At 37.1% G+C, this 16,109-nt stretch overlaps 2 protein-coding genes across 2 annotated transcripts; one reads left to right on the top strand and one right to left on the bottom strand.

The window, feature by feature from the left end:
- The first annotated feature begins 609 nt into the window (after nucleotides 1-609).
- LOC139900274 (expansin-A13-like) lies at nucleotides 610-10,626 on the top strand. The gene is made up of 2 exons (XM_071883062.1): nucleotides 610-1,094; nucleotides 10,161-10,626. Exons 1-2 carry the CDS (start codon nucleotides 610-612, stop codon nucleotides 10,468-10,470), a joined length of 795 nt encoding a protein of 264 aa, XP_071739163.1. The 3' UTR covers nucleotides 10,471-10,626.
- A 660-nt stretch (nucleotides 10,627-11,286) lies between these two features.
- LOC139896619 (protein ALTERED XYLOGLUCAN 9-like) lies at nucleotides 11,287-12,605 on the bottom strand. The gene has a single exon (XM_071879267.1). The coding sequence runs from the start codon at nucleotides 12,496-12,498 to the stop codon at nucleotides 11,440-11,442; it is 1,059 nt and encodes a 352-aa protein (XP_071735368.1). The 5' UTR covers nucleotides 12,499-12,605; the 3' UTR covers nucleotides 11,287-11,439.
- Between the last annotated feature and the right edge of the window lie 3,504 nt (nucleotides 12,606-16,109).

Here is a 16,109-nt window from a genome sequence, read left to right as displayed (position 1 = left end):
ATCAATCTCCTAATCAACCTACATAATATAGACTATTGAATTCCATTTGATTGCCTTCTAATTCTATTGGTCCACGTAGGATATTTCATTTTCTCCGAAACCTCTTTTTGGTACATGAATTTATGTTTCATAAGCTTTATTTTTAATTTTTTTTAATAAGATACTATAAACAATTTCCTTGTAAAGTTTATAGTCTCAATAAGCATCTCTGATTTTATATATCAAACAAACATATCTTTTAATCAGAGCTTATGCAAAAATATGTTTAAGTTGCAGTAAACTCATAAGCATCTATGATTTTATATACACCGTATCAAATAGATCTTTTAATCGGAGCTTATAAAAAATAAGTTTAAACTGGAGTAAACTATCTAAAAACTAAAGGTGTAGTGACATTGTATCATATTCTTTACCCACTTTATACTACAAACCAATATTTCATTTCAAAGGTATGGAATACATGTCAAGAACCGCACTACATAAAAACAATAAAGCTGACGACTAAAGCAAGCTGCAAAGCATCAAAACACACCCAAATTGTATTTTTTTTCTCTCTTTTTTTTTTTTTCTTCCATTTAATCACACAAACACACCTCCAGTTACACAAAAATGGCATCACCCAAATTCTCACTAACAACATTTACACTCTCATTCTTCACTATCATACTTCTAGTATCATCCCACTCTCCCTATCCATCAACCTCTCCAGAGTTTGTATCCGAATGGAGATCCGCAAGAGCAACGTACTACGCTGCAGCTGACCCACGCGACGTAGTGGGCGGCGCGTGTGGGTACGGCGATTTAGAGAAAGCAGGGTATGGGAAAGCGACAGCTGGATTGAGTACTGTATTGTTTGATAAAGGTCAGATATGTGGCGCGTGTTTTGAGGTAAGGTGTTTTGAGGATCTCCGGTGGTGTATTCCCGGAACTTCGATAATCGTGACGGCGACTAATTTTTGTGCTCCGAATTATGGGTTTCCGAGTGATGGTGGTGGCAAATGTAATCCACCTAATGCTCATTTTGTTTTGCCGATTGAAATTTTTGAAAAGATTGCGATTTGGAAAGCTTCTAATATGCCCATTCAATACCGCAGGTACTATTATCTGTATCTTATTCTACTAGCTTAGTTTAATTTAATTGGAACAAATATATGCTTTTAGTAAATGTGTATCTTTGCATATTTATCTAACTTTGAATGTCTGGATAAATTAGTAATCAGTTTAATGAAAGAATTAAAATATTAATCACAACGTTTGAATAATTTCAAGTGTGGAATAAGAATGAATTAAAATTAAACAAGCACAAAGTTTCCTGTATTAAAATAACTAGTGAAATGACCCGTCACGTGTTTGTTTAAATTGAACAGTTTAATGATATGTTTTAGGTATTAAGTGAACGTAAATGCTAAAGTTATTTAGTTTAATGACCCGTGTAATCACATAGTCCGACTAAGAAACTCGTCAGCTGAATATTTCATCAAACACCTAAAATGCATGTTAAACAATCCACATCCAATAATCATAAGAGATGATATTGGTTGTCATTTTTTTATTTTAAAAGTGTAAATCAAAATATAAATTTAGAATTTGTTTCTTTCTGCCTAGTTTTTATATCTTTCCGTACTCAATTCAAAATAGTTAATTAAAATAATTTAAAATAATTTAATTTTAATAATTAAAATAATTATTAATAAGATTTAATAATAATAATTAATTAATACACAACAACAACAACAACAATACCCAATTCCACTAAAGTGGAGTATGGGGGAGGTTAGATGTAGACAGTCTTTCCTCTACTCTAGAGTAAAAGGGAAGTCATTCCTCCCCCCACGGATACCTATCGGTCCGCGGGTAAAAGAAGTCGTCCCTCCCTATACTATAGGGCAGAGAGGCTGCTTCCCAAGGACCTCCGGCCAGCAGAACCATGAAATCCGTTAAGTGAAGTAACTAAATGCAAGTAAAGTAAAGTAGATAAAAGGAACCTTACCGTGGAAAATGTAAAGGTAAATATGGCATGTAACAAAGTAAAGTAAAAGAACATATAAGTGAAAAAAGTAAGTGTCAAGTATGCAAGTATAACAAGCAATGTAAGTATAAAATGTGTATGTAAACATGTAGGTATAGAGCATGTAGTTATACAATGCAGTATAAAACATATAAGTATACAATGTAAGCATAAAGACATGTAGCATGTAAATGTAAATACGTGTAATTTAATGCGATATAATGTAATGCGACATCTAACGGTATAGTGCTATAAGGCAAGTAAATAAGTATAATGTAATGCACACAACATGTTGGGATATGCTACAATAAGTATTAGTATATGAAGAAAAAAAAAACATATATGAAGCAAAAAAGCAAAAACATATATGAAGCAAAAAAGCAAGTAGGCAAAAGGTATACGGTAAAAATATATAAAACTAAATAGAAAATTAAAAAAGAATATAAAATAAAATATATATACAACCTAGTCATCAATCCTAATTCTACTCCTCCACAAATTTCTATCAGAAGTCATGTCCTCGGTCAATAAAAGCTCCTTCATGTCAAGCTTCAGTCTATCCTCCAACCTACGTGTAGGTCTACCTCTTCTCCTTACGCCGCCAACCGTGAGGGCTTCCACTCTCCTGACCGGTGCTGTGGGTGGCCGCCTCCTTACATGGCCAAACCATCTAAGTCGTCCTTCTCTCATCTTGTTGACGATATTCCCAACTTCTAAGTTCTTTCTAAAAATTCCATTAGGTATCATGTCTAACATGGTCTTACCACACGTCCACCTAAGCATCCTCATTTCTGCCACCTCCATCCTCCTCTCTTGGGCCTTCGTCATTGGCCAACACTCCGATCCGTACAACATGGCCGGTCTAATCGCTACCTTGAAGAATTTCCCCTTCAATTTAAGGGGTATCTTCTTGTCGCACAAAACCCCTTTCACAGCTCTCCACTTCAGCCATCCTACTCTTATACGGTGAGACACATCATCATCTATCCTTCCCGATTTGTGTAGCATTGATCCTAAGTATCTAAAGGAATCTTGTGGATGTAAGACCTGATCCCCAATACGAATATCCACAGTATCATTGTGATCTTCGATCCTCCCGTAGTCGCATCTAAGATACTCCGATTTAAGTCTACTAATCCGAAGTCCATTTTGTTCCAGGGCATTCCTCCATTGCTCCAGCCTTCTGTTTAGCTCATCCTGGGATTCCGATACTAAGACAATATCATCGGCAAAAATCAAGCACCAAGGGATACTCCCTTGTATCCTATGAGACAGGTCGTCTAAGACTAAAGCGAAAAGAAAAGGGCTAAGAGCAGATCCTTGATGTAAACCTACTTCTACTGGGAAAAACTCTGTGTATCCTACTGTCGTCCGAACGCGAGTTTTCGCCCCCTGGTACATGTCCATAATAGCTCTTATATACCTACTTGGGATACCTCTACCATTAAGGATCTTCCAAATCAACTCTCGTGGGACACTATCATAAGCTTTTTCCAAGTCTAAGAAAGCCATGTGTAGGTTCTTTTGTTTCTCTCTATACTTCTCCATAAGACTTCTAATAATGTGAATTGCCTCCATCGAGGAGCGTCCTGGCATGAACCCAAATTGATTCTCTGACACCTTTGTCTCTCGTCTAAGCCTAGTCTCAATCACTCTCTCCCATAGTTTCATGGTATGGCTAAGTAACTTTATACCTCTATAGTTACTACACGTCTGTGCATCCCCTTTGTTCTTGTAAATGGGAATAACCTCGCTCAGTCTCCACTCCATTGGCATTTTTGCGCTTCTAAATGTCATGTTGAAAAGGTTTGTCAACCACCTAACCCCATCATCGCCTAGGCACCGCCACGCCTCTATGGGGATTTGGTCCGGTCCTACTGCTTTGTTTCTCCCCATCTTGCGTAGGGCCACTCTAACTTCCCCATGGTTGATCCTCGTGCAGAAACAGTTGTTTTGGTATTGTGGGGCCATATCATAGACATGAGGTTCTCCATTCCTAGTCCTTCCCCCATCGAAAAGGGATGAGAAGTATTCTTCCCATCGTTTCCTAATTTTGTCTTCCTTCACTATGCTTTGACCTGCTTCATCCTTGATATATTTGATGTTATCCAGATCCCTTCGCCGACGCTCCCTAGCTTTGGCTATCCTGTAGATGTCGTTTGCCCCTTCTTTAGAGTCTAGTCTCTTATATAAGTCTTCGTAAGCTTTATCTTTTGCACTTGTAACGGCGATCTTTGCTTCTCTCTTGGCTTCTTTATAGCTATTTTCTATGCTAGTTCTGTCTGCTAGTGTACCCCCTCTAAAGGAGGTGAGCTCCCGAAACCTCGCTTGTTTAAGCGCGACTTTAGTTTGGACCTCGTCGTTAAGCCACCATGATTCTCTACAACCATTTTGGGCTCTCGACGTCCCAACTGCCACTCCCAAGGATTCTTTTGCCACCCCTCTAATAGTGGACGCTAGGTTGTTCCACATCTGATCTGCATCAATAAAGGCTGCATTTTCCAATTCAGCACCCATTCTTTCAACAACATTAGCCCTAAAAGTCTCCGCCTTCTCTCCATTTAAGTTCTTCCAGAGGATTCTGGGTGGTTGTACTTCTCTCGCCCTCCTGTTTACCTGTCCCTGGGTACCTAACTCCATGACCAACAGTCTATGCTGGGATGAACAAGTCCAGGTTGGGAGGACCTTACAGTCCTTACAGTTCCTAAGGTCACCCCTGCGAAGAAGGAAAAAGTCAATTTGGGTACTATGACCCCCACTATGAAAGGTGGCTAGCTGAGCATCCCTCTTCTTGAAGAAAGAGTTTGCAACAACCAGATCATGGGCAATGGCGAACTCGAGAATTGAGCGCCCTTCTTCATTTCTAACCCCATACCCAAAGCCCCCATGGGCTCCCCTATATCCCTCTACCTCCGCTCCTATATGACCATTAAGATCGCCCCCTATAATCAATCGATGGTCCGCTGGACATCCCCTTACAACCTCATCTAACAATTCCCAGAAACTCTTCTTCTCCGCTTCTCCTAAACCTACGTGGGGTGCGTAAGCGCTAATGACCGTGAACGTCTCCTCATTAATTATAAACGTAACCGACATAATCCTATCGCTAAACCTACCCACATCAACAACAAGATCCTTGTGTGTTGGACCTAAAAGGATTCCTACTCCATTTCGAGCTGTCCTAGAGCCCGAGTACCACAACCTGTAGTTATTAAAGTCCACCGCCCCCTGTCCCTTCCATCTAGTCTCTTGAACGCACACTATTTCCACCTTACACTTAAGAAAGATATCCACAAGCTCAATCCTCTTATCCGTCAAAATTATTTAAATTAATGACATCACCCACCATGCTTAGATTTTTTTTCTTTTTCTTTTTGATTTTTTCTTAACAAAGGAATTAGCCTAATAATGACATCATCATTTTAGCATTTTAATATTAACTATAGATTTGAATACACAATTACAACCTGTAGTTCAATAACAGGGAAATTTTAGTCTTTTACAATGACAACATCCTCTACTATTATGCTACAAATATGATTTTTTTTTAAATAGTAATTTTATTAAAGTATCTTGCAAAAATAGAAATTTTACAAAATTGGTTACAAAAATGGTAAAATCGAAGTTTGAAACTTCGGTTTTGCCATAACTTCGGTTTTGGCCTGCGTGTCAGTGGAAACCCTAAACCGAAGTTTGGAACTTCGGTTTTGCAGATAAACAGTAAAACCGAAGTTTCAAACTTTGGTTTTGCAGTCTGCTTCAACAGTCTCAATAATGGACTGAAACCTGCAACCTTTGTCTCAATTATGGACTGAAACCTGCTACTCTATCATGTCAAAATCTGATTTATCATCTTTTATTTATTTATTTATGTCACCATTATCACGAACTCAAACACAAACATCACCAAGAACACAATTCAAACATTTTAAAGTCAGTTTCAAACACCAACAACACAATTCAAACAAATCTTAATCAGTTTCATACATCAACAATTACAAAAATGTCTATAATTCGTCCATCCATGGTTCATTTTCTTTGGTGAGGCCAAATTTCATTCCAAAATGGTTGGCTTACTGGTGATAACACAACGATTAGAAGGAGTTTTGTGTTGAACACCAAGGTTAACTGTATGCAGTTAAACCAAATGGCGTATAATTATGTAGGTGTGAGTCAAAGATCACACTCGTTAAAAATGTTCTTGTGGGTTCTTTTTAATGGAAATGAATGGAAAAGTGAACTTACTTTGGAAACAATATATTTTTATTCTCAGAATGATCCAAATTACGAGGCTCAAATTGAAATTCAGTTTGAGGAAGTTTTTCCAACCACCCAAAACATTTAAATTGTGTATTCCGATCATTTGCATCGATGGTACCCATTTGAAAGGTAGTTATAGGGGTAAGTTGTTAACAGCGGTTGGCAAAAATGCTAACAATCAAATTATACCTGTTGCCTTCGCAGTAGTTGATGAAGAAAGTAACGAAAGTTGGGTTTGGTTTTTTCAAATGCTCCAAGAAAATGTTATTGGAAACGGAAAGTTGTGTGTCATATCTGATCGACATCCAGGTATCTTGCATGCAATGGGTGCTCAAACGTATGGTTGAGAACATAGATACTGTTTGCGCCACATTCGTAGAAACTTGTTGAGCAAATATACTAAAGTAAAATCGCTCAAACACTTGTGTTGGACAGTCGGTTCAACAACGAATCAAATATTGTACAAGAATTCCCTCAAAGCCATCAAACAAGCTAGTATTGAGGCTTGGCAATATTTGCATGATGCTGATTTAGGCAAGTGGACTGTGTATAGGGACATACTGAGGAGTCGTTGGGGTAACATAACGACAAATATTGCTGAGTCCCTCAACAATGTGTTTCGTCATGCCCGAATGATGCCGATCAAAGCGTGTATTGAATATACATTTGATTACACCAGACAACACTTCTACGATCAAAGTCGAGATGCAAGGCAATGTAATTCACCACTGTCCAAGAACATGTTTAACATCTTTAACGAACGAGCAAAAAGAGCTCAAAGATACAAAACAACATGTTATAACGAACAACAAGGTGTGTTCAAGGTTCGGTCAACTTATCAAAGAAGTGGTGAAGGTGGCACCGATTACACAATGGAGTTTAAAGAGAAAAAGTGTTCATGTAGAATTTGGCAACACCAAAGATTACCTTGCTCTCATGTCATTTCCGTGTGTAGCCATCTAAACGAGGATATAAATAAATGCATCAGTAAAAGTACACAACTCCTACATGGAGAGAGCAATATAGCCATCATTTTAATCTACTAAGAGACGCGAGCTACTGGGCACATATACAATGGAACATTATGGCCGATCCATCAAGATTGATTAAGCACAGGGGGAGGAAGCAATCAAAACGTATTAAGAACCAGATGGATGAACGTGAAAAGCAAAAACCAAAGTGTGGTATATGCAGGACTGAAGGTCACAATAGGAATACCTGTCCAACTACTAAAATGCCATAGGTTTTCAGTAGTAATTCGTTGTACTTCGTTTTTTGTAATCGCTAATTATGTTTATGAATAAAAAAGTGTTGTTGAAATAATGAAATTGCACGTTACTAATCATATTCAAGTACTAATCTATTACAAGTAACTTTAATTTATAAAAGGTCTTAGTGCATAATAGTATTCACCACGACTATCATACATCGTATCGAACTCAAGTGCATCTTCAAAAACACCAAATAAAACATACAACTCTATCTTTTCTGAAAGTATACACGCTTTCCCTACTAATGTATACCATTCTTCATCATAGCACATTGCTTCGGGTTCAGCAACTCCTGGTTTGTAGTAGTATATGTCCATTGAACGTGGATTCTTTGCTAGCTTTTCTCGAATAAACTCATTCAACTTCTCCATATTAAAGCCCCGAACATCTACGTTATCAAACGTCATTTTAGGCCCTTTAGAGAGTTCCGTTTTGCCATCATTCCATTCAAAATAACAACCATGATACACGTCAATTGATACGTATTTCGGATCCATTTTTGTTATGTGTTTATGAAACAACAATCAAAATTAACTTTTATAATCGTAAATCTACAAATAATCCGAAGTTTTAAAGTTCGTTTTCAGACCTTTCAGAAAAAGCATGCAAAAACGATGTTTGAAACTTCGGTTTCTCAGGTACTAGACTGTTACCTATTACCTTTTACTGTTACCTTTTACTGTTCGGCAGCTTTTACTGAAACCGAATTTTGAAATGCCGGTTTTCAATTATAAACTACTCTATATAAACCGACATCTATTAGAAGAAACGAATGTATCACTCTCTTCTCCAAACCTAAATTTTAAATTTGTAAACGTGTCACCAACTCTTGTTCAGATTAATGTGTATTGGAATTATTGGAATGGCCAGTTTTCATCACAATTCAAGTTTTACTATGGGTACAAATATAAGTACTTTCAAAATGTGGATGTTAGTCAATGGACAATTTCAAAGGTGTTTGAGTGGCTGAAAGAAAACACTACGGTAGAACACTCGGGCGTGATGTTTTGGAATGAAGGTAAAGGAAAATTCGAGCATCTTTGCGAAGAAGATGAATGGAATTTAATCAAAAACGAAACAATTGTGAAAAACCAACCTCTTCCATTGCATCTAATTTAATTATGTGTTAAATTTCTATATGTTGTATGTGTTGTTTTTGTTTTTAATTATGTATTTTTTATTTTCAAAAAAATGTAACTGTGATTTTGATATTAATAAAAGTGTTGTTCAAAAAATTTGTATTTTGCATCTTACTACTATTAATATTATATTGTTTGTAATGTTATTATTGATTTTAAGGTAATAGTAGTAAAAAAAAACCTATCAAATCTAAGTTATTTAAGTAAATTAAAGGTTTAAAAATACAGAAAACCCTAAACCGAAGTTTGAAACTTCGGATTTGACCAAAACCGAAGTTCCAAACTTCGGTTTTGGTTTTCTACTGACACCTCACCTAAAACCGAAGTTTGAAACTTCGGTTTTACCATTTTCGTAATGAATTTTGTAAAATTTCTATTTTTGCAAGAGAGCTCAATAAAATTACTATTTTAAAAAAAAGATCCTACAAATATTACGTTAACTTAAAATGACTAATTCTAAGTCTGATCTCTTCCTTCCGTAGATCCTTCCAAATCCCTTGATATCAATGTTGATCTTCTATTCAAAGATAACAATCAAATATTCATTTTGAATACGGAGTATTTGTTATGCATTCCAAAATAATCTTTATCAATAGTTGATGTCTAGTTTTTTTTTGTTTTTTTGAAAGGCAAGTTGGCATCGAATACTCTCATTTGCCACGCACGCACGCGTTTTCGGGCAGGAAACCCGAACCGTATTACAGGGATTCGAACCTTATACCATCCCGAGGGGCAGGCGGTCGGACCTGGATCCTGAATACGGGTCGGTAAAACCTTCTCTGGGGCAATTCGGCTTTCAGGAAATAAATCCCACGAATATTTTTAAGGGGAGAGACTCGAACTTGAGACCTCCCCACCCCCATCCCAATGCACAAGTGCAAAGTGGTAAACCACTGGACCACAAGGGTGGGTTCAGCTGATGTCTAGTTGAAAATCGAAATCCGGAAAATCTAGCAATCTTTTAGGAAAATATGGGTAGTCTGTATCGTTCCAACACTTACAAACTTCAACAAAACACTTGGTTGAATTTTGACTTATCGGACTAAGGGGTTGTCATTTATTCTGAATTTGCCTGTGTTTCCATTTTCCTCTGTTTCTATGTCTCTTAGAAACATACCAACTTTCAGATTAAGCGACAAAGAAATAACAATTTTACTAGATTGAGTAATATCATTGTTTTTTTACAACAAATGCACATGGCTTGTTCATATAGTTATACAACCTGCGCTTAATAAAAATATCATCTCTTGTATTGTGTTCTGTAATCATACAAATCGGATTATTCACTAGTTTGATATCACTAACAGAATTAAGTGAAAGTACGCCTTGACGACTCAATAAATAATTGTGTACTCTGCCATTGATAACTGAATTGTTTTGTTCGTTTTGTATCTGGACTTGATTAGTGATGATGTTCATCCAGGTAGATGTTAATTTCAATTATTTATTTATTTTCCTAAAATGGTGGTTCTTTGCGGACAGGATCAAGTGCCGAAAGGAGGGAGGGATTCGTTTCACCATCAATGGAGCTGGAGTGTTCATATCGGTGCTGATAAACAATGTTGCTGGTGCAGGAGACGTACTGGCTGTCAAGATTAAAGGTTCGAGAACTGGATGGCTTCCAATGAACAGAAACTGGGGGCAGAATTGGCATACAAACGCTGACCTCAAAAGTCAACCGTTATCTTTTGAAGTTACAAGTAGTGATGGTCTATCTGTTACATCTTATAATGTCGCCCCTAAAGATTGGAGTTATGGACAGAGCTTTGAGGGCAAGCAGTTCCAATCGTGATCACCGTTTTTTTCCGGTTTTTGTATACTTGATCTTAAGCATAGAGAGTCTCTTTTTGTCGTACGCTTTTTTCGACACTAGTAAAGATTAAAGATTGTGTAACATTGGAAGGTCGAAAATGTGCCTCGAGACCTCCGGTTTTTACCAGATTTTCCAATTGCCTTAATTGTATAATAATAAAATTTATTATTAAGAAGGAATTCATCTGTATTTCTTTTTGACAGTACTTGCTTAAGTTTGGTGCTATCAATTGACGACTTTAGGATGGTAGGCAAATTGAAAAAGTAATATTGTTTACGTCGCACCTCTTCCATGCACAATTCGAATATTGTAGAAGTCGATAGCCCTTGACTAGTCAGTCAGGACTTTATAGGGACCCATCGGTCGAATATTGTAAAAGTTGATAGTTCTTGACTAGTTAGTCAGGACTTTCTAGGGACCCATCGGTGGAGTCGGAGACTAGTCGGACATCGATCCAGTTTAACTTTGACCGTTATTGACCAAATAAATCCCACTATGAATTAATAAATCCGTGTGTATCTTTTGACAGTTTTGACTGTATAAATCGGCCAAATCAGAGACTAGTCGGACTACCTCAAAATCCCGACTAGTCGGGACTTTTACAACCATGTTCAAGAAATCCCGACTAGTCGGGAACTTTTATAACCATGCTCAATTCTCAACGGTTCTGGGCGGTGTTTGATAGTGACGTTGTAATATATCTTACAAGCTCAAAGATGTTACATAATCATACAATTTGGTGTGAACCTACATACTGATCTTTACTAGACAAAAAATAAAACTCTATGCCTCTGAGAACTGCAATTCATTACATTTATACGTGTCGAAAAGAATTGGAAACAAATTCTATTGGGTTTCATTTCTACCCCTACACGAACTAATCCAAAAACATAAAGGTTTACTGCATCAAATCAAGTATAATAACAACAGTCATCAACTAATCTGATATCATAGCTTTTGATGAGACTCAATAATCAATGCATTAAGCATAACATGAACCGAAGCTTCATAAACCACTTCATTATAATGCATTCCGTCTAATGAACAATCAACTCCACATCTATTACTTAACATCTTAACATCCAGTAAGAAAAACGACCCGCCATTTTGCTTCAAGAGCTTGCTTTTATAAAGCTCTTGATCATACGCACTACACATCTCACGGGTCATTTTAACCTGTTTTTCTTCTGTATTCAACAGCCTGTTAATCAACGTTGGCATACCTAACCAAAACATGTGCAACGCCCGACCCGGATCCGGACCCACATCCTCCCCATCCGTATTAAACACCGGAAGTAACTGTACAACAGATTCCTTCAATACTTGTAAGGAAGCACCATAATCCGAATAATTCGTAAAATGTAACATGTGCCATAACCCTGAACCCATTACTAATACATCAGGGTAGGTATTATTAAGCTTAAAATTGATAACAAGATCAGTCAAATTATTAACATAAGGTGACCAAATGAAATCCAACTTTAACCCAATTTCCTCAACAACAATATGATAATCACTATGCCTTTTAAACAAATCCTCATGAATGTTTTCCATTTCATCAGAAACTAAAACCAAATCCAACAAAGACACAACAAATAACCTAGCTTGTGAATCACCAGCCACAACAACCCATGACCCATTTAACAGATCCGAAACATCAACCCGACCCAGTTTCTGGAAATCACAATCATTAATTCCTAAAGATCTTGAACTATTATCCCAATTCCATGAAAACCCATCAAAATTAGAGTGGAAATTTACATCATTTACTATAGAAATGCATGAATTAGTAGTAAGATCTTGATTAAATGACACAGCAGATGGGGTTTGGGGAAAAAATGAAGGGAAGTAAGGAATTAGATGTATACATACAGCAAGAGATATAAAGAGAGCACCACTGCAGAATAAAACTTTATTACGGCTGAGATGCCAACCTGCCATACCCATTGGAACAAACAAGACTATACAGGCTGCCATTAATCCTAATTGAATGGCCCCAAAAAACATTCTTTTTTGGGGGTTGAATTTAACAGGGCATAGTTTTGGTTGAATTATGGTGGGTTTAGGGTTAGAGGATGTTGTTGGCGTTGGATTATCAGTGAAGGAATGTTGTGTGATTGATATGTTCAAACAGCAAAAGATGAAGATGGGTGTTACGAGATCAATCACCGACTATTTTTTCTAACTTCACTCACTTTATTACTTATATATATATATATATATATATATATATATTAATATTAATATAAAATAAATATTATATATTAATATTAATTAATATAAAAATATAATTACTCCCTTCACCCCATCATATATAACGGCATATTGATCCGACGAGCATTATTGCGTCGTGTTTAAATGTAACGACCCAACCCGTTATCCAACCGAAAATACGCCTTAAAAAATTGTGACACAGTGTATTTGGACGGCGTCCAGTTATCTGGACGGCGTCCAGCTCTAAAGGACTGAACGGCGTCCAAGCCTTTTGGACGGCGTCCAAATGAACTAAAAGATTCTGATCAGTTATACAATTTTACGCGAGTGGAAAACCCGCTTCCCGACACTTTCACACGAAGACACTTTCACAATATGTTATAGTAATTAAACTAAGATTTTCCGCAATAAAACAGAGTTTTACGACACCGGGCCCGCATCGGCCGTTCTACGACTTTCGTACAAAATACAAGTTTTCGACCATGTGAGTTTTAACACAAAATAAAGACCGAGCATGGCGATTGGAGATACGCTACCCAATCCTAATCAATCCAAAAGCACGTCTTCTAAAGCATCCTACGCGAGTCCACTAGTTCCCACGCTTACCCGAGCCACCGCATCCATGCAAATCTATAAAAATGTAAACAACGAGAGGGTAAGCTAACGCTTAGTGAGTGAGAATATACTACATACGTATATATGCATAAAATGGACACGCCACCCAAATAATCAAATAACACATACCGAAGTCCATGCATAAAGGCAAGCTAATCTAAGCACCATACAATTGCTATACAACAAGCTAACGATATCAACAATGTGAATACACCAACGACGATATGTACCACGCCAAATAAGCTACACCCGGAGGGTTAGCCACAACACAACAATACAACAATATATATATCTATATATATAACAAAGCGTAAACCGCCCAAGGTTAACCCTTTAACCCAATACCGAAACCAACTACCAAATACCAAAATGAAGATTGGCCGAACTACCCAAGCCTTAGAAAAAATTGCATCCACACGAGACTACTATCTTCAATAACACAACAACATCGAGGTTGGCCGAACTACACGAGCCTTAGTAAATCCGCAACCACACGAGATCACTACCTCAAAAAGATGACTGAAACTACACGCGTCATCGTGAATCCGCATCCACACGTGATTCACTTCCCAAATCAAAACTCACGGTCACGTAATTATAAAATCCACCACATCGGGGTTATCCACATCACAACTCAACACCAACCCTTTGCCATTGGGGTTATATAATCCACATCACAAGCACATGTGATAACGTACACACAAAGTGTGCAACTCGCCAAAGGTGGTCAACCAAAACGCACAACCTTACCAATTGGACCTATACGCAAGTCCATCAAATCCACCTATATGTGAAGTGAGCTCTATAACCGAGAACCACTTCACCCGACCCGCACCCATCCTACACATACATATGCACATAGGATATTAACACTCACCTTGTCGTCTTGAAGAGTGCTACTGAATAATCCGCAACTCGCCAATGGAAAGTACCTATTCCATTATCACAATACAAACAACACACTTAGAGTGGATTTACAAACCAACTCAAATCGACACTTAGTGCAATTTCGACCCATTGCACTTCCAAGCACCAAACCGCGTCCAAATCAACCAATAATCACTAGCACAAGTGAGAATGGTCCTAATACGCCAATTAAACCCGAACACAAGTGTTAAACACTCGTCTTGCCCATTATGACACATAAACCCTAATTTTGACTCATTTCAAAATTAGTCAACCAAATACCCCCAAATGGGTTCCAACACTTCCATAATCACTAAACCTAGTGATTAAACCCAATATCAAAGCCTAATCATGGCCAAATCGTCAACCAACCCAAAACTCGCCAAGTGACAAGAATAACTAGTCACCCTAAACCCACTTCATCATCAAAAAGGGTTTCACAACTAATCAAGCTCAAACCCTAACTTGAATATCAAATCTAACAAATGAAATTCCGAGTTTGAACTTACCAATACTACCACAACGTAGCCGTGAACGAGATGAACAACTTTAAAACCCGAGCTTTGACGAGAATCCGACTCATTCTTCTCCAAATCAAGCTCTCTCTCTCTCTCTCTCTCTCTAAACTCTTACTCTCTCTCTAGATATGGATGAGAGTGTTTGTGTTGGTGAAGATAAGGTTGAATGAGCTCAACCTTGCCCATTTGTGGCTTAAAACCGGCCACCAAGTGAAAAGACCAACATACCCCTTTTAAAATCTTAAAATTACACAGCTGGCCCGACAGACCAATTGGACGGCGTCCAACATTCTGGACGGCGTCCCGTCCTTCTCTACTGGACGACGTCCCACTTCTTGGACTGTGTCCCACTTAAATGATCAAGGCTGAAACTGAAACAGGGTCTTACATTAAATTATAATGTTTCAGGGTGTGCTTTCATTAGTAATTAACTTACTAAGTTTTGCCAAGAGATTTAGTATGGCCGGAAAATATTCATAACATTTACATTTGATACCTATAAAACGGTTAACGGTCACAGTGTGATTTTGATTGATTAACAGTCGATAAACCCAACGTTTAGGAAAATGGTTAACGATTCTTTAATTAAACGTTTAAAAAATAGATGAATGAAAAATGGAAGTGAAAAAGGAACAGAAAAAAATACAGTTGGTTAATAGAATCATTAAGAAAAATGGTTATTAGTTGGTTAGCCTAAAGTTAAAAAAATAATGAAATAAAAAAAGGAAGTTAAACAAAAAAAGTTAATATATATATATATATATATATATATATATATATATATATATATATATATATATATATATATATATATATATATATATATATATATATATATATATATATATATATATATATATATGACACACACACACACACTCATAAACCCAACATTTAGGAAAATGTGTGTGTGCGCGGGCGTATGTGTGATTTAAAAAAAAAGTTAATAGTCAAATTACCCCCAAAGTTGATAGTAGTTTAGTAAATTTCAGCCTAAACCAAGTTTGGGATAGTTTCATAAATATCAGCCCAACCTGGGGCAGTTTAGTACATTAATTATTATTAATTAACCTATATACTAAAAAGCACAGTCATTTTGGTCACAGTCATTTTGGTCGTTTTATACCCACCACCACCCAAACATTGGTCAAAACGACATTTGACCAAAACTCCACTCAAAAAGTTCAAAAAACCCCCTTGACTATAACCAACCTACAAACAATACCCTGAACTCCAGGGGGGTAAAATGTATATTTCCTCAACTAAAATAAAAAGCTCCACCCACACACTTCGACAGTCTGTATCTTCCTCCTTGCCCCGAGTTAAATTTCACCGACCACACCGTTAAACTCGAAATATTTTTGT

This window comes from Rutidosis leptorrhynchoides, chromosome 3 (genome assembly GCF_046630445.1).
Source record: "Rutidosis leptorrhynchoides isolate AG116_Rl617_1_P2 chromosome 3, CSIRO_AGI_Rlap_v1, whole genome shotgun sequence".
NCBI lineage: Eukaryota > Viridiplantae > Streptophyta > Magnoliopsida > Asterales > Asteraceae > Rutidosis > Rutidosis leptorrhynchoides.
The sequence above is the reverse complement of the archived record's forward strand: the minus strand, read 5'-3'. Positions and strand labels throughout refer to the sequence as shown.